The sequence below is a fragment of the Corvus moneduloides genome, chromosome 24 (genome assembly GCF_009650955.1).
Source record: "Corvus moneduloides isolate bCorMon1 chromosome 24, bCorMon1.pri, whole genome shotgun sequence".
Lineage (NCBI taxonomy): Eukaryota > Metazoa > Chordata > Aves > Passeriformes > Corvidae > Corvus > Corvus moneduloides.
In genome coordinates, this window is record NC_045499.1 from 2,143,842 (window position 1) to 2,167,575 (window position 23,734).

General features: G+C 58.6%; 2 protein-coding genes across 6 annotated transcripts in view; both read right to left on the reverse strand.

Moving 5' to 3' along the window:
- Positions 1–4,001: 4,001 nt before the first annotated feature.
- ELF3 (E74 like ETS transcription factor 3) lies at positions 4,002–9,038 on the reverse strand. The gene is made up of 9 exons (XM_032133428.1): positions 8,715–9,038; positions 7,781–7,949; positions 6,970–7,191; positions 6,659–6,742; positions 6,452–6,565; positions 6,239–6,328; positions 5,556–5,672; positions 5,213–5,408; positions 4,002–5,085 (listed from the first exon to the last, which is right to left on the reverse strand). The coding sequence occupies exons 2-9, from the start codon at positions 7,941–7,943 to the stop codon at positions 4,965–4,967; spliced, it is 1,107 nt and encodes a 368-aa protein (XP_031989319.1). The 5' UTR covers positions 7,944–7,949; positions 8,715–9,038; the 3' UTR covers positions 4,002–4,964.
- Positions 9,039–12,965: 3,927 nt separating this feature from the next.
- The window catches only part of KIF21B (kinesin family member 21B), a 47,129-nt gene continuing 36,360 nt past the window's right edge, over positions 12,966–23,734 (reverse strand). For 2 of the 5 annotated variants that reach the window (XM_032133077.1, XM_032133076.1), the window contains 4 exons: positions 23,425–23,542; positions 22,552–22,722; positions 21,883–22,082; positions 12,966–20,621 (listed from right to left, as the gene is read on the reverse strand). In XM_032133077.1, the coding sequence (XP_031988968.1) occupies positions 20,567–20,621; positions 21,883–22,082; positions 22,552–22,722; positions 23,425–23,542 (544 nt within the window). In that variant the 3' untranslated portion in view covers positions 12,966–20,566. Of the gene's footprint in view, positions 21,459–21,882; positions 22,083–22,551; positions 22,723–23,424; positions 23,543–23,734 lie in introns of all 5 variants that reach the window. The other 3 variants (XM_032133075.1, XM_032133073.1, XR_004244367.1) reach the window with 2 other exon arrangements.

A 23,734-nucleotide genomic window follows, 5' to 3' on the forward strand; every position in this document is an offset into this window, starting at 1 on the left:
GAGCCCCTCAGCAATGGTTCCACCTGCTCCACACCCTTTTCTCCCATGCTGTGCAGCAATTCCCCTCCGTGGTCCCCAAAGTGTGCGTGGTTCCCATCGTGGCTTCCTGCTGTGCCATCCCTGAGCACTGCCCTCGGCTGCAGCGGCAGAAGGGTAAGGCAGGGTGAAAGCCAGCAGGGACTGCAGGGAGCTCGAAGGCAGTGGGAGCACTGGGAACCAGAAAGAGGGTTCCTGCCTCCCACCAGCTGTCCCCATCCGCACTGCATTCCCATCTACTCCGATCTGCTCGGTGATGGCCACGGTCTGGCTCGGCTGGAAAATCAGGTCAGGCTGTTGCGCTCAGGGGCAGTTCATGGTCTGGCATGTGGGACATTGGACACCTTCTTGCTGGTCCGGATGAAACCTCTCCCCTCACCCAATTTCTCTGTTCTCACTCAGCACATTTCAGCCACAGCAACCTGCTTTTGGCCACAGGTCCTAGGGAAGCAGTGGCCAGGGCAAGCTGGTCTCTTCCCTAACTGGGACCAGGGCTGAGCAATGGCCCCTGTGGCCCTTTGGGAAGTCTTGAGGGAGACAAAACACACCTTAATGCTGAGACTTGAAGGGTCCCCAAGATATTTCCATGGGAACTGTGTGCCAGAACCATGTCCAACTTGGCACCACCTGATGGGAAAAGTCTCCCAACAGACCCAGGGTAAAAGGGTGAGGGGAGGCTGTCTTGTAAGAAAATTGTCTTTTTCTTCAGTTCTTGTCATGGCTTGCCACAGTCATAAAATCCAGGCACTTCCAAAGAGAATAAAAAAATAAACAAATCATCTGTTTTTCATGCCAGTGTGCTGGGAGGCTCTGCGAGGGTAGCTCAGTATGGGCTCGGACGTCACTGTAGGGGTTACCCCGAGTGTGTGCTGGTTGTGCACATGTTGGTGTATGTGTGTGCCTGTCTCTAGCCTTGCTCTCTCTCCAGTCCTTCCTGGCTCTTCATCCCACAGACCTACACAGATTTCATGAGAGGCTGCAGGATCTGGTCCCCCCGCCCGTGCCCACACACCCCTGCCTCCTCCTCCTCCTCTCTCACAAGGTACCCCCAGCTGGAGGACCTCAAGGGACGAGGGGGAATGGCTTCACACTGCCAGAGGGTAGGGTTAGATTAGATTTTAGGAGGGCATTCTTCTCTGTGAGGGTGGGGAGGCCCTGGCACAGGGTGCCCAGAGAAGCTGTGGCTGCCCCATCCCTGGAAAGGTTGGATGGGGCTTGGAGCACCCTGGGATAGTGGAAGGTGTCCCTGCCCATGGCAGAGGGCGTAGATCACGATGTCTGTGAATTCCCTTCCAAACCATTTTCAGGCTTTATGATCCACAGACCCTGCCTCTGCCCCAAGCCTCCCTCCTGGTGTGCCACCCCCGAGCAATGGCAGTGGGGTGGCAGTGATGGGCAGTGGGGACACTGGGGGCACAGGAGGCGAGGCAGACAGGTTCCCTGCTGCTGTTGGAGCTGGTTAAACATTGTCCCAGGCCAGTTAGGTAACACAAACTGCAGCGGGGAAGAAATGAAACTGCTTGAGCAAACAAGGCGCACTTGGCAGGGCACCAGGCTGCGTGACAAAGTGCTCCCCTCTCACTGCCAACCTGCTGGGGTTATCTATTTACGGAGAATAAACACCTCGCCCACAACCCCAAACTCGAGGGACAGCAGCCAGGAGCACAGCCGGCTCCTGCGAGACCCAGCCTGGGGCTGGGCTTGCCCCGCTCCCCGCTCTCCTCCCGGACACGCTGATGGCCACCGTGACTGGCCTGGCCCCTCCCCCGTGTGCTGCTTGTCCAGGCAGCAAGATCGACACTGTCCCTGCTGCCACCCCTCCAGCCTGCTCTCTGCAGCAGCTCCAGGAGGTCAGGGATGGAGCTGGAGCACCCTCCACTCACTGAAGCCAGCAGACACCAGCCAGGAAAACCTGTTCCCTGGGGAGGGTTACGCAAGGAACCTGACGGAGGTCTGGCTGCAGCCCAGACCATGGACTGGCTCCAGGTTCACACCCAGGGATTGGGGCCTCTCCTTGCACCACAGGGCAGCCCTGGTCGCCTCATCCCAGCGTGTATCTGGGAGCAATACAACTTCAGCCCAGCATACTGGAAGGCAAGGAAGAGAAGTCTTCTGTATGAGACCAGGCATCCCAGGTGGACCAGCAGGGCAACTCCACATATAAACAGCAGTCGAACCCACAAAAAAGAAGTTGGGTCTGGCCCATGGGCACCTTCTGCCCCTGCAAAGCAGGTGGGTCATGCCCTTGATGTTGCTGCAGCATCTCTAGGAGGATGCTCAAGCCACCAACCTCACACTCAAGCTGAGGCCAGGCAGACTGGGAGCAATTCCAGCTGCTTCAGCCAGTACAGCTCATGGGGGACAGCCCAGGTGGTCTGTGAGAGACCTTGCTTTGAAGGGTTTACTGCTCTCTTTTGCAACGTGTCCCACTCCTGCAAGTGCAGGATGGGGGATGTTGAACGGTACCGTGGCTCTGGCAGTAATGAAGGGAACATGGGCAGATAGGACAGGGAGAATGGTTTTAAATTAATAGAGGAGAGATTTAGATTAGATCTTAGGAAAAAATTCTTCCCCATGGCGGTGGTGATGCCCTGGCACAGGGTGCCCAGAGCAGCTGTGGCTGCCCCTGGATCCCTGGAAGTGTCCAAGGCCAGGTTGGATGTGGCTTGGAGCAACCTGGGATAGTGGAAGGCGTCCCTGCCATGGCAAGGGTGTGGAATGAGATGAGCTTTATGGCCCCTACCAACCCAAGCTGTTCTAGGATTCTATGATTCTGTGATTCTATGATAATGGCTGGATCCCCCTGCCAAAAATGCATCTCAGGCTTTGCAAAGCACCTTTACTGTCTAGGCAGCAAAACCTCCCCTCACCCTCCTGCTGGTGGTCTGGCTTCTTTCCTTAGTCCCTCCAGAAAGTGGCTGAAACCACTGAGAAGGATGTGGCATGGCTTTTGCCTGGGCATCCCAGACCTGGTCCAGCTCCAAACTCAGAGGACAGGTCCCAGGGATTTTCTCTTTGGGGGCGAGCAGGAACTGAGCAGTGCCCAGTGCCCTACATGCCCCAAATTCAGCAGGTCCTGGTGCCCAGCAGTGTTCAGAGAGACTCATTGTGGAATGCAGTGTGTGCCAGCCAGGAGCCACGCAGGGACTGCTGTTTGCCATGTTCAGGGTAGGAACATATCTGAGAGTCTGCTTGGAGTTCAACACCCTGAACTCCTTCTTGCCACCCCAAGATGTATCCTGTGGGTTGGAGAGATCATCTCAGCACCCCTGGGACAACCTCCCATCTCCTCACAGCTGGGCTGGATGGGGAAAGCAAGATGGCATTGGGCAAGAAGGGGAACATGATGTGTTTGGGCTGCTCACACTGCCAGGTCATTGCAGTCCCCTCTCCTGAGATCTGGTCCTTGATGCCACCCAGGTTTTAGAAGGGGCCAGAAAACAGCCAGGCTGGAAGATGAGCAAGCATTAATCATAGTGTAGTGCCTGTGCTGCTTCTGGATATCCCTTCATGTGTCCCTGGCCAGAGAGAGCTGAAGGTCCTCCCACAGGCTGTGACCCCCAGCCAGCTGGGGATGTTAATGTGGAGGGTGCTGAGAGAGACCCCTCCCCAGATCCCCCTCCCCAGATCCCCCAGGGCTTTGCTTCCCATCAGCCTGCAGCTGGTGAACTCTGGCTTGGAGCCAGTGCTCCAGGAAAGGCGAGTGCCAGGGCTAGAATTCTAAAGGGTTCTCAGAGGGGCCAAGGTTTGGGAGCAGGTGTAAGATGCCCCTCCATGGGTGGCTTTGAGCCAGGCTGGGACAAGCCCACCTCACCCTGAGAAGACCCTGTGACCCTGTGCCAGGATGACCAGGCAGGTCCAGGCCACAGCAGGCAGGAGATGGTGGCAGATCACGTTCATGCCATGGGACATCCCAAGTAACACGAGCCTGGTTCTCACCATGTCTTTAAGAAAAACAAGAAAAATTACAGGTAGGTACAAAACCCCAACAAACCAACCATTTATTCATCTTATATTCCCATTTGAAATGGAGGAAACCACATGCACCTGCCGGGTGCCTGGCTCGGTTGGAGTCCCCTTCTGTGGCTGGCACAGCACCAGTCTGTGCCCTGTGACATCACTTCAGTCCAGCTGAGCATCACCACCAGCCACCACACACCCGTGTGCCCCACGATGCACACTCTCACACAGGAACATCTTACTCATGGAAAAATAGATCTGTACATTCACTCTGTGCTCTTTTTGGGTCTTACATAAATTAGAAGCTCCTTTTGGGGAAAAGGCCTGTCTCTAGACACAGCCCGGCAGCTGGGCTGGAAATGCAGCATGGCCCTGCTGTCCCACATCCTCTTCTCATCGAGGGCCTTCTGGGGCCAGGTGAAGCTCCACAATGTTCCCATCTTCTCTCAGCAGATGCCACATTGAGAAGCTGCTACACAAAGGGGGTCTCACCCAGCCCACAGGACAGGGGGCACCTTCCTCATGGTGCAAGCAGTGAGAGGGAAGACCCCAGAGCTGGGATCTGTCCAGACACAGGTGACACGGACGTGCTGCTCCTCTGCCCAGTCAGGAGGTGGGTGACAGCAGGAGACCTGCTGGGCTCTCACAGCGGGGCTTGAAATTCTCTTCCCCTTTGCATCTGTTCAGGCTTTGAAACAGCCCCAGTCCCTGCAGCTCCAGGTGGAGGTAGGAATCCAGCAAGGGAAGTCACAGTTTGCAATAACCTACTGGAGCCAAAATGTTGGCTCTGAACACCTCGGTGCTGGCAGCCACCCGCACACACGAGCATGCCCCTGCGAGGGTTGGAGTTCCACACGCTGCATGGGGCAGCAGCTTCCAGGTACAGCTGCAGGCAAAGTTTCCTGTCAAGGAGCCCAGCTCAGGGCTGGCCCTGAGGGGCTTCTCAGACCCTGGCTCATCCAGGACTCCTACAGCTCCTTGTCCCTGTTGAGCACCTCCTCTTCCTTCCAGCCGCTGGAGTTCTTCCCAAACTTGTACACCAGCCGTCGCCCATCCACTCTCTCCAAGATCTCTCGTTTGTAGTAATATCTGCAGGAGATGGAGGTGGAATCAGGGCTCTGGATGCAGCCCCAGGCACTGAGGAGCTGCTGGAGGCCTGGTGGGGCTGAGCCAGCTGTGTGGGGCAGGTGCCCCCAGGACAAAGCAGGGCACTTACCGCATGGCTCTGCTCAGCTTCTCGTAGGTCATGCTGCTGTTTTTCTTCTTCTGGCCCCAGAGCTGAGCCACTGCCTCCGAGCGCAGGAACTTGAAGACCCCTTCCCGCCGGTCCTCCCACTTCATTAGCCCCTCATTCAGCTCGGGGTGGATCAGAATGTCCCGGATGAACTCCCACAGGTGGGTACCTCTTGGGGCTGAAAGAGGAGATTGAGCTGTAAAGGAGGGAGGCTCCTGCAGGTCCTTGCACTTTGGATCTCCCTAAACGCCCCTGCCAAGGCCCATGGCCCTTCCTCCCATCACCCCCACGAAGCCAAGAGCCAAGGGCTGAAGGGTTCACATACAGTGCTTGCTCTTCCTGTTCTCCAGGCAGTCTCTGCTCTCCTTGCTGAGTTTTCGGGGCCGTCCCCGTTTCCGCTTGCCGTGTTTGCTGTCCCCTTTTTTGCTGCCTGAAAAGTGCTCTGTGCACACAGAGAGGGGCACATGTCAGGCTGGCCAGTGCATGCTGGGCCACAGCCTCCCCCTCCCTGTCCTCCTGGGGACCAGAAGTGCCCTCTTTTCAGGCCCAGGTACCAGGGAAATACCCCCTGAGAACAAGGTCGCCCCATTCCCTCCAGCCTCATTCCACCCTCATCCCTGACAGTATGCTTAGGGCAGCATGCTGTTCCTTCCCCAAACCCTACTGCTTCCTTGCATTCCTGGTAATTCCCAGTACCATCACCAGCTGGGATCAATACCAAACACTCATTTCTGTGCCCAGGATCTCTGGCTGCAGTCTTCACCCACCTGCCACACCCACCCCTTTCCCCCAGTATGACCACTGCCCAGCTATCCCAGTCCTGCCCTTCACCCTGCTCAGTGGAGAGAAACAGAAGCAGAGCACTCAGGGAAACAGACCTTTCCCTCCCTCCCAGTGTGAGGATGGGTGTTCAGGTGTTGTCCCTAAATCACTGCCAGGTAGGATGTGCAGAACTGCCTGGGACCCAGCCCTCTCCTCCCAGCTCCTGTGTGGAAGCTAACAACTCACCATCAGGGAAGAGCTTTGATTCTGCAGGGTCAAGGTCGAGGTCACTTCCACCGGAGTCCTGAGAGTTGGGGCTGTGGGACATCACAGGCCCTGAGAGGCAAAGGATCAGGGCTCAGACCGCTGAGCATCTGGAGACTTTTCTCCTGGTTCCCACCACTTCCCCCACCACCAGAGTGCTGCAAGACCCAAACCCACCCTTGTCAAAACACTGACCTGAGACATCAGAGCTGCCTGGGGACATGGCACCCGGCAAGCAGGTGAAGTCTGTGAAAGGGTTTGTGGGCTTTAAGTCCTCCAGGGAGTCCTTGGCACAGGGATTTCCCAGCTCTGGAAGGGGCAGAGAAGGGAAGAAGGGATTAGCCTTGCTGCCATCGGTATGTGATCCCTGGGAAAAAGGCTGGGCCAGGGCCCCCCTCTTACCCAGGTGGCTGGAGTTCAGGAAGGTCTGGGAAGTCGCATCCTCTTTTTCCAGCAAATCAATGATCCAGTTCAGCTCATCAGAGGCTACGGGGTGAAGGACTGGGATTAGCAATGCCTGTTCCATTTGAAGGGGAATAGTGCACACTGGGAGCTGAGCCCAGCCGTGCCTGGACTCTGGTCTGTGCCCCCACACCCTCCCACACAGCCCCTGCAGTGCCTGGGAAGCAGGGGATGCTGGGCTAGTGGAGGGCTCTCAGCCTCATTCCTCAAGCTGCCAGGCCTGCAGATGGAGGAGACTTTGGTTCACTCACTGATCTCATGCAGGCGGTCGTAGAGCTCGTCCCCGAGGGGCCCAAAGATGAGGCGCATCTGGTCCCTGCTGCAGTGGCAGAGCGTGTGCCCATCCATGTTGCAGCAGGAGAAGTCGATGGAGCTGGCGTCGTACTTGTTCTTCTCCACATGGTAGCTGATCCACTCCAGCACCTGCACCTTGGTCCAGAAGTACGGGAGCTCGCTGAACCACTCCGGCTTGTCTGCAAGGGATGGAGAGCAGGGCTCAGAGCAGGCCGTGCCGGCACCGTGTGCCTCGTGTGGGCTGCCGGTGGCCACTGGACACCTGCTCTGGTCCAGTGGCGATCCTGCGGGGCACAGCAGGGCCCGCACTTGAAGAGCTGTAGGACTAAAGGGTCCTTAGCGCCCTGCCCTGCAGACAGCAGTGACCCCGCACTGCCCGCACCGCTGGTTTCGGTGCCATTTGTCCTGTTGGTGCTGCTCTGCTGGGGTTTCTCATGCCCCCCCGAGCACCATCACATGATGGGCCCCCATCACCAGGATTATACTTCCAAACTCCAGCTCCTGGTGAGCCCTGGCAGCCTGTCCCCTGGCCTGTGCTGCGGGAGGAGGACAATGATTCCCCCATCTCCTGTATAAGTCACACGTGCTCCCAGCAGCCGTACCTAGGGCCACCCAGGGTCTCCTCCCACAGCCTTTTGGCCTTTCCCTGGGGAAACTGAGGCATGGTAGAAGCTGCTGACCTGTCCCAGTGGGACAAGGACCTTACAGTGCTCTTCCTAGCCAGCGGCACTGCCTCACAACTGCCCTACTGCCACTCCCCTGTCCTACCTGTGCTCTGTGTGGGGGGCTGGCTGGCGGGGAGGCTCAGCCCCAGGCTGCTGTCATCCCCGAGGTGTCCCAGCATGTCCAAGGTTGGCTGCACCTCGTCCGGCTGGTACATGGCACTGATGTAGTTAGAGAAGATGTTGCTGATCTCACACGATCCTGCCATGGAGCTCTGTGCCGAGAGATGACAGTGAGCCCCAGCCCTGTGCAGGCAGGGGGACCCAGGCCTGCAGCACCTGCAGCACCCCAGAGTCAGGCTGGGTGAGGTTGGGCCGTCCCTCCCTCCACCCATCGTCGCCTCTCAGGTCACTTCTGCAGAAATATCCACCCAGCACCTGCTGGTTGGGGCTGGGGCCTGACTCACCACCTCCTCAGGGGCCAGGAGAGAGGGAGGCTGAGCTGGAGCGAGCTGGGGACGTGGCGTCACTGTGCTTGTGAAGAGCCCTGTCCCCAGCAGCCTGGCCTCACCCTGCTGGCAGCCAGCAAGAGGTGACAGCAAGAAGGTGGCTGGCAGAGAACAGCAACACACAGCCCCTCGGTGCGTGGGGGCTACGGGCACGTGGCCACTCCTGAGCCCCATGGCACAGCCAGCTGCCCCGCTGCCCACCGCTGGACTTCAGCACCAGCGGCTCCAGTCCTCTCAACCAGTCGCCATAAGCACATCCCAAAAAACTGCAGCCAGGACAGGACCAAGCCCCTGCCCGGCCCTCACAAAAAGCCAAATCGTGCTGTCTGCTTTATAAACCCTGGGGGCTGGAGGGAGCTGCCGTCCCGCTGGCCCCCGAAGGGCATCAGCTGCGGTGGGAGAGCAAACGTGGAGCGAGAAAAGACCAAAGCGCATCCCCCGGTGAGAGCGAAGGTGCACGGGGAGGAGAGCAAAGCAGCTGTCCTGGCCTCAGGGACGTCACCAGGCCTCGGCAAAAAAAAGCTTTGGTACCTTCTGTGATGGCAACTCCAGGAGCGGCGGGTAATCCAGAGAGGAGCAAGGGGAGACGGAGGCCAGGCTGGCCGCTAGCCACTGCTCATGGGCCCCGGGAGGCTGGTGCCGATGGGCAAGCCCTGCCCGTGCCTCTGCTTTTATAGCTTGGGCGGCGTAACAATCTGGCAGCCCGAGGGGAATTCCAGCCCCAAACGTTCATGCTCCCAGATCCAGGTGATTTGCATAATATGAACCACCGGGTCCCAGCCCTGAGCTGCCTTGCCGGGAAATCTGGGTTGGCCAGTTTAATCATTGTCAGAGCCCGTGCCCCACCGGTGCCCAGAGTTTCACCCACACTGCCTTCATGGGCTGTTTTCTTTGCTGCCATTTGCCAGGCTTATGTTTGTTTGCTCACAGCAGCAGGTTCGCTCAGCTCCTGCAGCCAAAAACACCCTGGGGTCAGAGCAGGCCCTGGGGCCTATGGATCCCTGCCTGGGGTTTGCCCGCAGCGAGGGAGCCAGGACACTGCCCCCGGCCACTGCCCCCGGCCACTGCCCCTGGCCACTGCCCCCAGCAGCCCCCAGGCCTGGTGGGCAGCCCAGCCCTGGTAGTCAGCAGGGGTGTGTGGGTGCCCTGGCCATGCTTGGGGCCCAGGCTGGGACTGGCACAAAGCAGGCAGAGGGTCTCAGTGACCAAGCAGGACACGCGCTGGGGACAGGACACGCGCTGGGGACAGGGCTCAGGTGGGGACAGTGGTCTTTGTGGGGGTGGAGCAGAGACCACGCAAGTGCCCGAGAATCGCTGCTCTGTCTGTCAGAATGGGTCAGGTTTTGCCTGGGGGAGGTCTGGGACAGGCTGCAGAGCTGGGACAGCCCATCCCTGCCGTGTCACACGCGCCTGGCACAGACAGACAGGCACACTCACCAGGGCATGTGCCAAGGGACAAGGCAGGGTTGTGGGATGTATTTGGGGAATTACCTGTGGTGGCTCTTGCCCCTCTGGCTTTGGGCAGGGGTACCTGGGGTCCTTTTGAGGTCTGTTACTGCTGGGTTTAGCCCTGTGCTGGCAAGGGAGGCTAGGCCAGTCCCAGCCACAGCTGGGCACCTCTTTGCCTGGTTCTGGTACTTTGCCGAGCCAGCCACATCCATGCCCCATCGGGCTGAGGCAATGCTGGGCACTTGGGAGCAGGGCAGACCCTGGCATCACACAGCCACCTCCTTGTCACTTCAGGGCCCTTATCACTTCAAACCATCTCCTGTGACACCACAGTGGTGACAGACTGTTTCAAACATGGATCCTGCACCTTGGCACGAGGACCAGCAAGGGCAGGGGGGCTCATGTCCTGTCCCCCTTGTCACATCCCCCAGCCCCGAGGCAGGCAGGGCCCATGTGCCAACCAGGAGGCACCGGGTCCCAGCAGCTGATCACCTACCCCAGAGCTTCATTCCTCCACAGCACAGTCACGAGTGCTTGGTGCTGCCAGGCCCTTTTGTTTCCTGGACACGCATCCCACAGGGACATCCCCGTGCCAGGGAGCAGCCCTGTCTGTCAGTGCCACAGGGCAAGCCAGGGCCACCAGGGTGGGCAGACACAGAGCCTGAACATGCATCCTGCCAGGGACTGAGCCCAGGGCTCCCCCGTGCCTGGGGACCCAGCTGCCCACTGGGGAAACCTGCCTGTGGTTGGAAACCTGCCCCTGGGGAAGGCTTTTCCACCCACCGCTGCAATGCTGGTGTCCCTGCAGCAGGGTGGGACGTGCCCACATTGTGCCAGCCCCTGGGCCACAAGCCAAGCGGTTATGAGGTGGCCATGTGGCATTTGGGAGTCTCCTGCCCGAGCCACGCGCAGCCCACCCGCAGCTCTTCCCATCGCAGGGAATCTGGGGGCTGCCTGACAGGGCTGTCTGGCACAGACCACCCTGAGCACCCCTTTCCCAGGTCCCCTTTCTCTGCAGGCTGACAGTGGCCCTGAGGGAGGCACCACAGCCAGTCTGTGCGCCCCGGCAATGCCACCCCCCGTGAGAGAGCTGCTCTCAGTGGGTGATACCCTCAGCCTCTGATGTGTGCCTGGCATGACAGGAGCCCTCCAGGTCCTTCTGTGACGCAGCCTGCCCCTTCCTTCCCCTGGGGTTTGGGAATCAGGAGGCCAGTGGTTCTGAGCAATCCTCCCCAAGCCCCTGCGGGTACCCTCCAGCTTTCCTGCCTGCAGGAATGCCCTTCCTGCCCCTTTGCCCACTGATGTGCCACAACCTGGGCCCTATAATGGGCCCTGGGGAGATCGCCGTGGGCAACACTCCCTGGAGATGCTGAAGCACTGTGCTGGGAGCTTGGGAGGGCATAAGCCTCTCCTGAGGTGTCCCCATGGACTCCCCAGAGCCACAGGGCACAGCAAGGTGCAGAATGGTGCCCATGGGACCCTCCCCTGCCCAGGAGCAGCCGCAGCCCTGATGGCTCTGAGCAACTCCACCTTGAGCCTGAGGATGGGTGGCACAGGGCTGCCAGCATCTCATCGCCAGAGCTGGTACCTCCCAGGGCTGTGTCCCTGCTGTCCCCTTGCTGCTAGCCCAAGCTCCCAGTGCACCTTCAGGCACGTGGGGTGCATGGCACAGGGTGCTGCCAGCTCAGGCTTGGCATCTTGCAAGAAAGAGGTGGCCATGAGTGTGGAGTGACATGGTGACATGGTGACTGGCAAGAAAAAGCGTCTGTGGTGCCACGAGTGGCTGAGACGCCAGGTGGGAGCAGGATGCTGCGGTGTCACCTGCCCTGCCAGGGGTAGTTGGGCCCGTGACACCCCCAGGTGTGTAACCCAAGGCAGCACCATGGTGGCTGTTGGTACAGAGGCTCACGCACAGGTGACAGCCATGTCACAGGCTGAGGGTGATGCAGGGCATGGTGCTGGGGGCTGGGATACCCCTGGGCACTGCCAGCCCCGAGACACCTCAGAGCTGCCTGGCACTGCTCAGCACCAGCCCTGCAGGTGTGTTTGAAACCCAGGCTGCAGCCCCAGGTTCTCAGGGTAGGGGGTGCCCAGGCAGGGGGCAGGGTTTGCGTGGGAGTGATGGCATCTGGGGGTCAGCATGGGCACAGCCCCGAGGCTGGCAGCTCCCGCTCAGCTGCTCTGTCTGACCAGTTCAACCAGTGCCGGCTGGCTGGAAAAGAGAAAATGGAAGCTGCAGGAGCTGAGCCCGGCCCTGAGGGGTTGCGGGTACAGGTCGCTGTCCCCCTCCCCACCCTGGAGGGCACCACCACACACTGGCACCGTGTCACACATCCCCCCACTGCAACCTGCCCTGGCAAGGCCCCTGCCGGCCTCACCTCCCAGCATCTCCCCCAAAATCTCCCACCAGCAGGACCCTGCACTCTCCCGACATCCCCCATCCCACAGGGCCCTGCACTGCACCCCCTTCTCCCCAGCGCCCCCCAGCATCTCCCCCCACCTCCTCAGGACCCCGAACCCCCCCAGAATCTCCCCCCACCCCCGGCAGGACCCCGAAGCCCCCCCCATCATCTCCCCGCACCCCCGGCAGGACCCCGAGCCCCCCCCCCAGCATCTCCCCCCACCCCCTCAGGACCCCGAACCCCCCCAGCATCTCCCCCCACCCCTCGGCAGGACCCCGACCCCCCCCAGCATCTCCCCCCAGCCCCCGGCAGGACCCTGAACTCCCCCAGCATCTCCCCCCACCCCCAGCATCTCCCCCCACTCCCTCAGGACCCCGAACCCCCCCTCCACCAGCATCTCCCCCCACCCCCGGCAGGACCCTGAACCCCCCCCCAGCATCTCCCCCCACCCCTCGGCAGGACCCCGACCCCCCCCCCGTGTCCCCCCGTGTCCCCCCGGCCACGCTCCGGGCGCCGCTGTCCCGCAGCCAGCGCTGCCCTCTGCCGGCGGCCCCGCGCCACTGCCCCGCTCGCAGCCCTTCCCCTCCCCTCCCCTCCCCTCCCCTCCCCTCCCCTCCCCTCCCCTCCCCTCCCCTCCCCTCCCCTCCCCTCCCCTCCCCTCCCCTCCCCTCCCCTCCCCTCCCCTCCCCTCCCCTCCCCTCCCCATTACAAAGTCACCGAATGGTTTGGGGCGGGAGGGACCTTTAAGGGTCCCCCTGCTATGGGGAGGGACACTTTCCACTCCCCCGGGCAGGACCAGAAGGGCTGCGGCCACAGTCCCCCCTCCCCATCTCTCCCCCAGCCCCTGGGCCAGGCACATGGGAGCAGGAGGGGATGGGAGGCTCCTGGCTGTGCTCTTGCCCTCCTCAAAGCCACCTCTCTGCTCCGTCCCTTCATGTCAGGAACATTTTATTTGCAAAGACAAAAAGGCAAGAAACAAACACAGCCATTGAAAAACGTACAGCAGGAGACCACAATAACTTACACTATTTACAGGAACACACCAAGGTATAAAACACACGCACACATCTCGTGCTCTGACAAACCCAGCCCGGGGCCGGGCTGCACAAGCCCACAGAGACAACACCAGCCTTCACAGAGCTGGCCTCTGGAAAAAGCTCCGAGTGTGAAAAGGCATCTGCTATTGTGCTCCTTGTGCGGAAAGGAGTGATGGAGCAGGTGACACAGTGCTGCAGCTGCCCCAGCCTTGTGTGGGGCTGCACCTGGGGGTCCCAGGCCAGGTGGAGCAATTGGCAGGAACCAGGGCAGAGCTGTGATGGATGAGGGGACAAGCCCTGGGGCAGGAGGAAGGTGCAGGGCTGTACTTTTCTGGGAGCTGGGTCTGTGCTGGCCTCTGTCCCAGTTACAGCTGGAGCACCATGCAGCACCTGGAGGGGCTGGGGGTCCTCGTCCCTTCCCAGAAGGGCGAGGGGGGCTCAGAAGGGCATGCAGCCTGCAGGGGATGGTGAAGCTCCAGGGAGCCTATGGAAAGCAAGTTGGAACCCTGTGCTTCACAGGGGTCATACCTGGGCTCTGTTCAGCGTGGGGCAGGGGAGGGACTGGTGTGGGGCACTGGGAGAGCTCCCTGGGAAGCAGGCACTGGTTTTGCAGCACCAAGGCAGGAGGCAGCATCTGAGACCCCAAGGCAGCTGTGCTCAGAGGTGGTGGGGAGGAACAACGCACCTGGGGGGGACAGGATGGGAGCCCGGAGCTGCCATTCCTTGCAGCTGGCCAGCCCATCCTGTGTCATCAGGGCTGTAGGTGACAGGGAGGGGACACCGCCCAGGGGGGGCTCACAGTGGTTTGGGGATCCAGTGCTTTTAGGCTCCTGACACTTTTCCACCCCTGTTGTGCAAAGCTCAGCTCTGGGGCAGCCCTGCAGCCTCCACAGAGCCTGGAGCTGGCCCCTGTGTGCTGGGGTTGAGGAGACCCCCAGAGCGAGAGATAGGCCCTGGGGAAAAAAGCATAACCCAGCAGCTGGAGGAAGGACTGCAGGTATGATCACACCCTTGTCACAAAACAAGGTGCCCAAGGGCAAAGAAAAATGAGGTGCATGGCACGAAGGCAGCTCCAAACTGTCCTTGCCCTGAGGGGCTGTCAGAGGGGCTCTGAGACCACCAGAGGGGACTTCAGTGGTGCAGCAGGGCCCCTGACCCCTGAGGGAGCAGCCAGCACAGTGCAAAGGGATGGAACAGCTCACCCACGGCCACCGGCAGGCACAGAGCCCTCATCCCAGCCCAGCTCCTCCTCAGCTGTCTCAGCCCATGGTCCCAGTCTGAGCTCTGAAGCGTCAGAGTCCAAGGGGCCGCCCCTCCTACACCCAGCTGCGTGTGGGGACCTTGTGCTTTACTGTTTGGGAGGACCTGCACCCCAAACTGACAGGGTGGCTCGGAGTTCCCCAACCTCCCTGTGCCAGGGCAGCGAGGTCTGGCCCAGGGCAGCCCCCACCGTCAAGCTGGGGACAAGCTGGGGACTCCAGGGCTACCCTTGTTTATGTTCAGTGCCTGGGACTGAATCTAGACACAGCTACGTTTCCTAGGAGTGAAAAATCAAACATCACACACCAGAATCAGCTTCTCACAGACCATGCCCAGCTTGAGCAGAGGCTTGTACAGCACCGAGTCCCTGCTGCCCTGCAGCTGCAGCAGGCTCTGGAACACGGTGGCTGGAACCAGCCCATTCCAGCAATGTGCTTTGCACAGACATTTCCCAGTCAAGAACTTCATCACATCTACAGAGAATATCTGTGAGAGCAGAGGAAGAAACGGGCTGAACTGAGCCCTTCAGAGTTCCCTTTCCACCCTTCTGCGGGACAAGATGGGAAGCACATCCAGGCTGCCAATCAACCGAATAACCAAGGGCAACACCACAGATCCTCGGACCAAGGATCCCACTAGAAATGGGAGCAAAATCTCGGTGTTGCCACTGCACTGGGGGATCCCACTGCACAGGTGGGAGCTGGCAGTGCAGGGTATGCCAGCCCTGCTGCCCTGCCCAGGAGGAGGCAGGGAGGGGAACACAGGGGGTAGCTCAGACATGCAAGGCAGGAGTGAGGCCACCAGTCCCCAGGATGAATTCAAGTGTCAAAACCGTAACAATAACAATAATTAAGAGAATAAAAAAAAAAGTCTTACACCACAAACTCCCCACCCCATCCCCAATACGAAACCCAATGACAACAGCACCCAGCTTGCACCGTGAGGTAGCTAAACCAGATCAACACCCAAGACATGCTCTTTTGCATGAGAAACAGCAGCCCACACAGGTACTGAGACCTACACACACACACACACACACACACACACAGAGCTATGGGATCACAGTCACCCCTGTCCTGGTTCCAGCCAGGACAGAGTTAATTTTTGCAGTAGCCAGGAGGGGATGTGGCCAGAACCCCTTCTGTACCACCTCACGTCATTACTGGGGCAGGGGGACCAGAGTCTCTTCCAGGGAGAAGGGATCTCTTCCCATCCGGGTAGCATGTGCTGCAGTGAACATTTTGCCTGCGATTCGCTCCCTCTTTTGTACACTTTTGTTGTTAATATTGTTGCTGGTAATTTGTTTTCATATCTCATTGCTGTTTCCAGTAAATTGTTCCTATCTCAACCTGTGATTTTTACTTTTTGTGCCTCCAGTTCTCCTCTCCGTTCCACTGCAGGGAAGGAAGGGGGTGGGGGGTAGTGGGCAGCACATGGCTGTAGTGGGAACACTAAATTGGGCAATAGCGTTCCTAAACCACAACAGCTTTTTTTGGCATCCAAGGCAGGGCTGGAATGGTCGAGATAACAACAGAACTGCCCAGAGTGGGCTGGAAACAAATTTGATCTAAACATCTTCTGTATTAGGTACTGAGCCAGTGGTCACAATGTGGCTTGGTCTGCTCATGTGGGTACCTAACCCTGTAAATATTTCTGTGTGTTCCCATCACAGTGCTCTTCCTCAGAGCAGGGAGAGGCATCAGGATTGCTCTGTTGATGTACTGTGGGATATCAGTTTATGACATGATAACATCAAGGGCACTGAGGGTCATTTGGGATGTGTCTTGAGTGTTGCTCTTCTACCCTTACATTGGGCACTCCTTTGGGAGTCCATTAACAATCATAACCAGCCTGTGGGGGGAACAGGGGAGGATGACTTCGCCCAGTTTTTCACCCACTTTTCCTTCTTGAGGCCTGTTAAAACAGCTTTTGAAGTTCTGAATTCCCTTGGGATGTTAAGGAAATCATATTCTTGCCAGGTCTCCTTAGTGAAGTCCACATCATCTTTGGAGTCAAGAGAGATTTCTAGGGAGGTTATTCAGCAATCTGCCCTGATGGGGAATAGTCAAGACTGGCATGGAATGTGGGAGAAAATGGGCCACTTCTGGAAGAAATTCTCTCCTCCAGTGGTTTGGAAACTCCCCCTGAACAAGTACAAGACGCTGAAAAAGTGACAGAGTATTGGCAAGGAGAATGCCGGGGCAGCTCCAGAGAGGAGCGACTCATTGCAGTGTGCTGGGCCCTGGTTAGCATTTATCAGACACTGCTTTTCACTAGACAGCAGAGCAACAGGGACCATGGCCAAACTGCAGCTGCACCACGGGAACAACCCGTGCTGGGAGCAGAAGAAGAAATCCAAGACCAAATCAGTTTGCACAGAGAGGGATATAGAGGAAGCAGGGCCCTCACAACAGGAGGAAGAGGCAGGGCTAGAGATAATCACCCAATCCCCATCCCCAGGTGAGCTGCGATGTGAAAAGATTTCAGCTGCCAGCTGGGTTGAGCCCCTGGTGACCCAACTGCTCCAACGCTGGGAAACTATAGCCAACGCTGTGGAACCGGATGGTAGAGAAGCCGAGTAACTGGGATCCCTGTCCTGGGATGTGGGCATTGACAGGGGGACTGGGAAGAGGACAGAAACTCTCAGCCTCTGGACATGACTCCTGTCAAGCATGAGGGAAAGGTCTTCTCCCAAGGATGATCGAGTAGTGCACCCAAGCAGATGGAACGCCGTGGAGAAGGTACCCAGGACCTGAGGGAATTCGCTGTGTTAGAGGGAGTCCATAGGGATTCCAATAACCAACAGTCCCCTGTAGGTGCAGATGAGGTCCAGTGCACACAGTCCACGTGGAGGAAGGTTGTACAGAGCACAGACTCATTGACATCATGTCAACAGGAGAACAAACAGTGTTAGAGGTGGCTCCCCAACTCTGATGACGATCATCTTTCTTCCTTCCTACCAACCTGTGTCTCAACTGTGTAAAAAGACTGTCTAAGCCCGTGGACCAGCCCATGGACTGTGGACTGAGGAAATGTCCCACATCACACAGCACGGACCAGAGAGGGGACACACCACAAGGCAACCTATGGTTTTACCTGCATGACTATGCAGAGGACAGGAGGAAGTGGGATGGAAAACCCACCTCTGCCCCGGCAGCATGGGTGTGTGAGCTGAGAGCAAAAACAACAACTGCAGGAAATTCTTCAAGGATTAATGCTGCTCCGGTTTCCAGTGGGCACATGCTCAGACAGAATAAAAGGGCCAATGTCACTTCTGATCCTCCTGAATGCACCTTCAGTTCACATCTGCAAGAAGTGAGCAGTGAGGACCATGAGGAGAACTAGAGGGGCCCTGCCCCCAGCCAGGTGGGGAGAGCAGCAACGGGATCTGTCGGACTGTGTGGATCCACGGCCCGGCACAGCAGAGCCCCACGGGTGTAAGGCTTTAGCACAACGTACCCTGATGCCCTTGAGGCACACAGGGGCAGGATCCATTTCTTCTCTTCTTGGGAGGGGGGGTCTATTCTGGTCAGGAAAATACAGCTGCAGCCAGGTCAGGGCTCCAGGGTGAGTGATCTGCATGTGAATCATTCTCTCTTTTGTATACTTCTGTTAATATTGTTGCTGTTTTACTGTTTGTTTTTTATCTCACTGCTGTTTCCAGTAAATTGCTCTTATCTCAACCTGTGATCTTCATCTTTTGTGCCTCCAATTCCCCTCTCCACCCTGCTGGGGATGGGGGTGTGAGTGGTGCATGGTTTTAGTGGGAACACTAAACTGGAGAATACTATTCCTAAACCAGGACACCCCTCACTTCAAACTCCCCCTGCCTTGGGGTGCTGCTGCCCCAGCATCAGCTCCCTCCCTTCACGGGCTGTGAGAGCCTTGAAGCTCCTCAACACGCTGCTGGCCACAGCAGCAATAGAGGCTCAGCATCATCCAGGACTGGTCACTCAGGCCTGGAATACTCAACAGGCACTTACAGCCTGCACATGGGAAGAAACTGGTGGCAAAAGGCAAGGCAGGTCTGACCCCAGGTCCCCCAGAGACACCTTCACCCACGGCAGCAGGGAGCAGGAAGGCTTCAGGGCAGGCACTGGAGAGCTCAGAGCAGACACAGATTCACACACGACACCTGGCTACAGCCAAACACACTCTGCCGCAGACCCCCCCATACACACACAGCCCCTCCAGCCAGGCAAGGGATAAACCAGCTGAGGAATGAGTGCAGAAACCCTCTCCAAGACAGGCTTGGGGTGGGGGGACACCTTCCCCAGCCCCCCGTGTGTGTGTGCTACTGGGTGGTGAGGTCCCTGTGCATTTTTGGCTGCACCCTCAGCTCCACAGGTCACACGGGATGGATGGGCTCCTCTCCTCAGCACAGTCATCAGGCCTGGCTGGGCAGGGCTCAGCCACAATCACAGGGGGGCAGCGACTGTCCTGGGCAGGGTTACACACACACACACACACACACACACACAGGTACCATTTACCCTCCAACAAGGCAAGCCAGTAGGATGGAACTTTTCCCAAAAAAAGGCAACCCCCCTCCCCCATCAAACCAATAGAGATGCTCCTGTCTTTCATGATGCAGAGGAATCCCCACACTCCAGCCAGAATACTTCGAACAAGGCCTGGTGGCAAATGGGGCTGGTCAAGGTATCACTGTGGTTGGAGAGAGCAGAGGGGAAATGGTCTGTGCTTTATAGGGCAGGTCCTAGAGCCCCTGGCCTCCAAGATCCCAGTTCAGTGCTGGTGGGATCACATGAAGAAATCCTTAAATTTGAGTTCAGGTGCTGCTTCTTCTGTGACAAAAGGGAAAGGAGAGCGTGTGAGGCAAGAACACCCATCCTGGGGTCTCCTCAGCCATCCCACAAGAGCCCTGGGTGGCCCAGGGCAGGACAGAGCAGGGGATGGTCCAATGGGCCATAGGAGAGACGGAGGAAAGCTCCAGTGTGAGACCAGGGCCTTACCAGGCCCCCCCTTGAACAGGAGAGAGACAGGAAGGAGCCTGCAGAATGTACGTCCTTGGGGAAACACTCCTGGATGGAGCCCCTAGACCCTCAGGGAGATGAGATTGTGCAAGATCATCCACTGCAGGATTGTCCTTGGAGCACAGAGGGAATCAGGGGACTTGTGCGAGATCAGTGTGTGCAACCCCCTCCTCACTGTGCTCCTGCCCCAGCGGCTGCTCCGTGCCTTGCTGGCTCCTCTCTGTCCTTGGATCCATGCGGGCCAGCAGGCCCAGCCTAAGCAAGCTCCAATCCAGGCAGAGGTCTGAGGGCAGAACCTAAGGAAAGGACAGACAGAGCCACAGCAGTGGGGTGACAAATCCTTGGCTTTTTTGCCCTGTAACCTCCATTCTTGCTTCCTTTCTCCAACCCAAGGGGGTTAACTCGCTGCAGGAAGCCACCACAAACCTGTGATGGGGGTCACGATGTCCCGAGCAGGGCTGAGCAGCCCTTCCCACTGCAGAGCAGGCTGGGCACATGGGGAAGAGCCCAGAGCCATGGGGCAGTTGAGTTTACAGCTGGGGTTTGGAGAATGTCAAAGGGAACTGCAGCAGGTCTGTCTGGAAGTTGCCCGATGGAGATCTTCCCAGGCTTGCCGTGCCTCATGAGATGGGACATGGCAAAGGAGCGTAGAGGTGCACCCCTCTGACCACTGGGGACAGGTCCACAGAGGACAGGGAAGGCCAGGAGTACCAGGAAATCCTTCTGTAGCCCCCACAGCAGAGGCGTCCCACGAGGAATGGCTCCAGAGAAGCACCCTCTGTGTTGTGGTCCTGGCCAGCAGACACCAAATGTCCTCGTGGAGTGGAGAAAGACTCCTGCAGGAACCAGCCCGGGAGCAGCACAGCATGGCAGAGGCCACATGAGCCCACAGTGGCAGGAGGGAACTGGGTGTCTCTGAGAAGGAGTCAAGGATCTCTGACCCCCAGAAGTCCTCACAGCAGGATGGGTGGGAGGAGGGATGAAACATTTCCTGTTCACTGGAGAACCATCGAGAAACCTCCGCAGGAGGGCAGGTGGAGCTGCTGGTGCCCCACAGAGCTGCTTCCTCGCAGGAGCTGACAGCGCTCAAAGTACCAGATGCAGCATTGTCCACCTCGCTGGGTCAGGCACAAAGAAATCCCTGTCCTGGGCTGAGCTCCGGGAGGTGACTGAGTCCTGATAGCAGGGGAGGCACCCTGACCTTCACCCTGCCCCCACGCCTTCCAGTCTTTCTGCAGTTCCTAGTTTGACCCCGCAGGCAACCTCCTCCCACTCCAGAGCTTCACTGTCAAGTCGCTGAGGAACAAAGGTGAGAGGGACAGCATGACCCAGGGGTCGGGGCAGGAGCCCCACGGACACTGCACCAGAGGCACCACGAGGGAACACGCTCGCTCCCCCTTCCCCCGCCACGGCAGCATGCAGCCCCCCCAGACTTCCAGGCCCTTTTCCCTTGGCAGGAGTTTGTCCGATGCACTTTGGGGAGAAGGCAAGTCCAATGGGGCTCGGCCTCCAGCTCACCCCACTGGCAGAAGCTGGGGACAAGGGGAAATGGTGACCTCCAGGGCTGACCCAACACCAGGACTCCTACCCGCCTTGAACGAGCTCCACCTAGGTCCCAGCAGTGATATCCAGGGAGCTGCTTTGCTCCTGGGGCATGGGCTGATTTGGGGGTGGCTGCTGACTCTCAACCCACTATCCATGCAAAGGCACGGGCAGGCCATGGCTTCCCACAGAGTTGCCAAAGTAGATGTGGGAAGGAAAGAAAAACAAAAAGCCAGTGAAACCAAGGCAGGGCTATGACTGGGACAAGGGGGCGAGTCCATTCTAACAAAGACTTATCAAGTGGGGAAAAACGCAGAATAGTTTCATACCGTGAAGAAGCAGCTCAGACCAGAGAGAAAGGGGGGGGGCGGGGAAAGAGAGAGAGGAGCAAAAGCAACAGTGAGAGGGACAGAGGGAGGGAGAGATGGAGAGAAAAGGGAAGGAGGGACGGAAGAAGAGCATATGAGCAAGAGAGTCAAAGAGCAGGAGGGTCAAGGCAGACTAGTAGCACGGCCCTTTATGGCAAGGACGCGTCGTGGAAGGCAAGGGGTGAGCCCAGGCACGTAATTCCATAACTTTACCCGGCAGTCGCTGTGGCACAGATGGGAAGTGGGGAGAAGGAGAGGCAGAGAGAGACAGAGAAAAAGGAAGGGAGAAAAGGGACATGGTCGAAAAGAGGATATCAGAGTCTTGCTGCCGAAGAGCTCCCCGAGAGCAGCAGACAATGCCCAGCCCCGAGGGAGAGGGGTCCCTGCGTGGGGAGTAACCCAGGGCATCACCAGAGCGCGGGGGGGCTGCCCAGGGACAGCTCTTGGCACTGCGGTGGGCAGGCCGTGCTGTGGGCAGGCTACAGCGGGCAAAAGGAGAGGAAGGAGCAGAGCGACTAAAAAGCTGCAAGACTCCCTCCCCGCTCCCTGCTCACCCAGCCCACACCCACCCAGGCCCAGGGGCGACGGCTCAAACCCAGGGTCTCCCCCTTCCCAGGGGCCGTGGGGGCAGAACGTGCGAGGCTCACCTGGAGGCAGTGAAGATGTGCTTTGAGTTGGTGCAGATGGCGTTGATGGGGCTGTCGTGCCCCTTGATCTCCCCGACCGGGGTGAAGGTGTCCACGTTCCAGACTTTGATGACGCCTCCTCGGCAGGCGCTCAGCACCATGGGGCGGCCGGGGATGAAGGCCAGGGCACAGACCCAGTCTTTGTGGGCATTGGGGATTTGCTGTAGGTACAGGCACAGAGCAGAGGCCGTGACCAACCTCACCTGCAGCCCCACGAGCAGCCCCATGCACCCAGCCTGGGTCCTCAGGCCCTCACTGACACCCTGGGACTGACTGGGACCGTGCAACTGGCAATGCCCAGTTAGCAGCCAAGGGTATGGACTTGAAAGTCATGGCTTGGCTTCTCCCCTGGGCAGGAGACATCAACCCAGAATTCAAGGTGGAACACAAGCCCCCACATTGCAACTGATGCCACAGCCTGTCTGAAGGAGAGCTGGCGATCCCAAGCACCCTGCTGGACAACTGTGGGGGCACAGCACACCCACACATGGCCCAGGACTGGGAGTGTGCTCCCTGGTGAGCTCCATGCAGGACACTGGCACGAGGTTCCTGGACAACCCCCCAGGCCCCAGCAGCAACACCCCTGTGCCCTGTGTCACCACAGGACCTGTGCTCTGCTCCCCTCCAGACCTGGATAAGTTCCTGCTGCTCCAGATCCCACTTCTTGATGCCGTTGTCCCTGGAGCCGCTGAAGAGGACATCTCCCTGGATGGCCAGGCACTCGATGCCGTCATAGTGAGGGGGCTCGAAGTTGTGCGTGGGGCCAATATTGCCCACCATGCCCTCCGAGAGCTCAAACACCTGGGGAAGAGCAGCAGGTAACAGGCCACAGATGGCACTGGGGACAGAGCTGGCCCTCTCCTGGGGAGTTTGGCCACCACCCTCTGTGTTCTAGGCTCAGGGCACCTACAGTGATGCTGGAAAGGGGACTGGGCATTGGCTGCTGGAGGCTTTTTGGGACTGAGGGTCCTGCCACAAGCAGAGATCTGCCACCAGGGACAGCCCCACTCTGCTGCATTTTACTCATGGTGAGCCTTCACACTCCTCAGGAGCCAAGCTGAGAGCTGAGTGGGACCCTGTCTCACTCACTGTCTCACCACCCCTCCTCACTTCCCTGGTGACAGCTCTACTTCAACCTGCTGAAACCTGACAGGAAGGGACAGGCTCCTGCTGTGCTGGAGCTGTGACAGAGTGGGCACAAGGCATCTTTATCAGGGGGTATTATCGAGGAGAACAGGGTGAGCTGCTCATCTGGGTTGGCCATCACATGCAAGTCCCAGCCATGGAGTCTAATGCATGAGAGAAATGCAACTTCTTCTCCAAAGGTGCATTGTGGACCAAGCAAAAGGCAAGATTTAGGAAAAGGAAACAAGTGAAAACCTCACATGCAGAGGTGAAAACAGAATCTGGGCTCAGCTTTCAGAAGGAGAGAGGAGTCAGGGGTTGCCAACATCTGGGCTTCCCTACAGGACTGGGGGTGCTGCTCCTCAGGGGGGAGAGTACCTTGACGTAGTGATCTTTGGAGCCTGTGACCACCAAGTCGTGGTTGCTCGCCGTCTGGTTCACCGTGAGACACATCACCGGCCCGATGTGGCCACTCAGCTTCCCCACGGGCTGCAGCCTGGGTTCAAGGGCACAGGTCAGCCCCTCCTGCGTGCTGGAGCTCATCCAAAGGGCCCTCCCAAGCACAGCCTCCCCCAGCCCTGGAGCACCTCAGGAGGGGTTGTTCCCTTCGGGGGAGAGTGGGCAGGGAGACCCCATTCCCTGTGATTCTGGGGGAGGATGGCAGCCTCGGAGTGTGCCAACATCTGGC

What these genes read in the sequence shown, in the direction of transcription:
- ELF3 (XM_032133428.1), bottom strand. Translation starts at nt 7,943, where the DNA reads ATGGCAGGATCGTGTGAGATCAGCAACATCTTCTCTAACTACATCAGT. An exon ending in AGGCAGCTCTGATGTCTCAG is followed by an intron (nt 6,329 to 6,451) that starts GTCAGTGTTTTG and finishes TTTGCCTCTCAG; the next exon opens with GGCCTGTGATGTCCCACAGC. An exon ending in GAACAGGAAGAGCAAGCACT is followed by an intron (nt 5,409 to 5,555) that starts GTATGTGAACCC and finishes CTCCTCTTTCAG; the next exon opens with CCCCAAGAGGTACCCACCTG.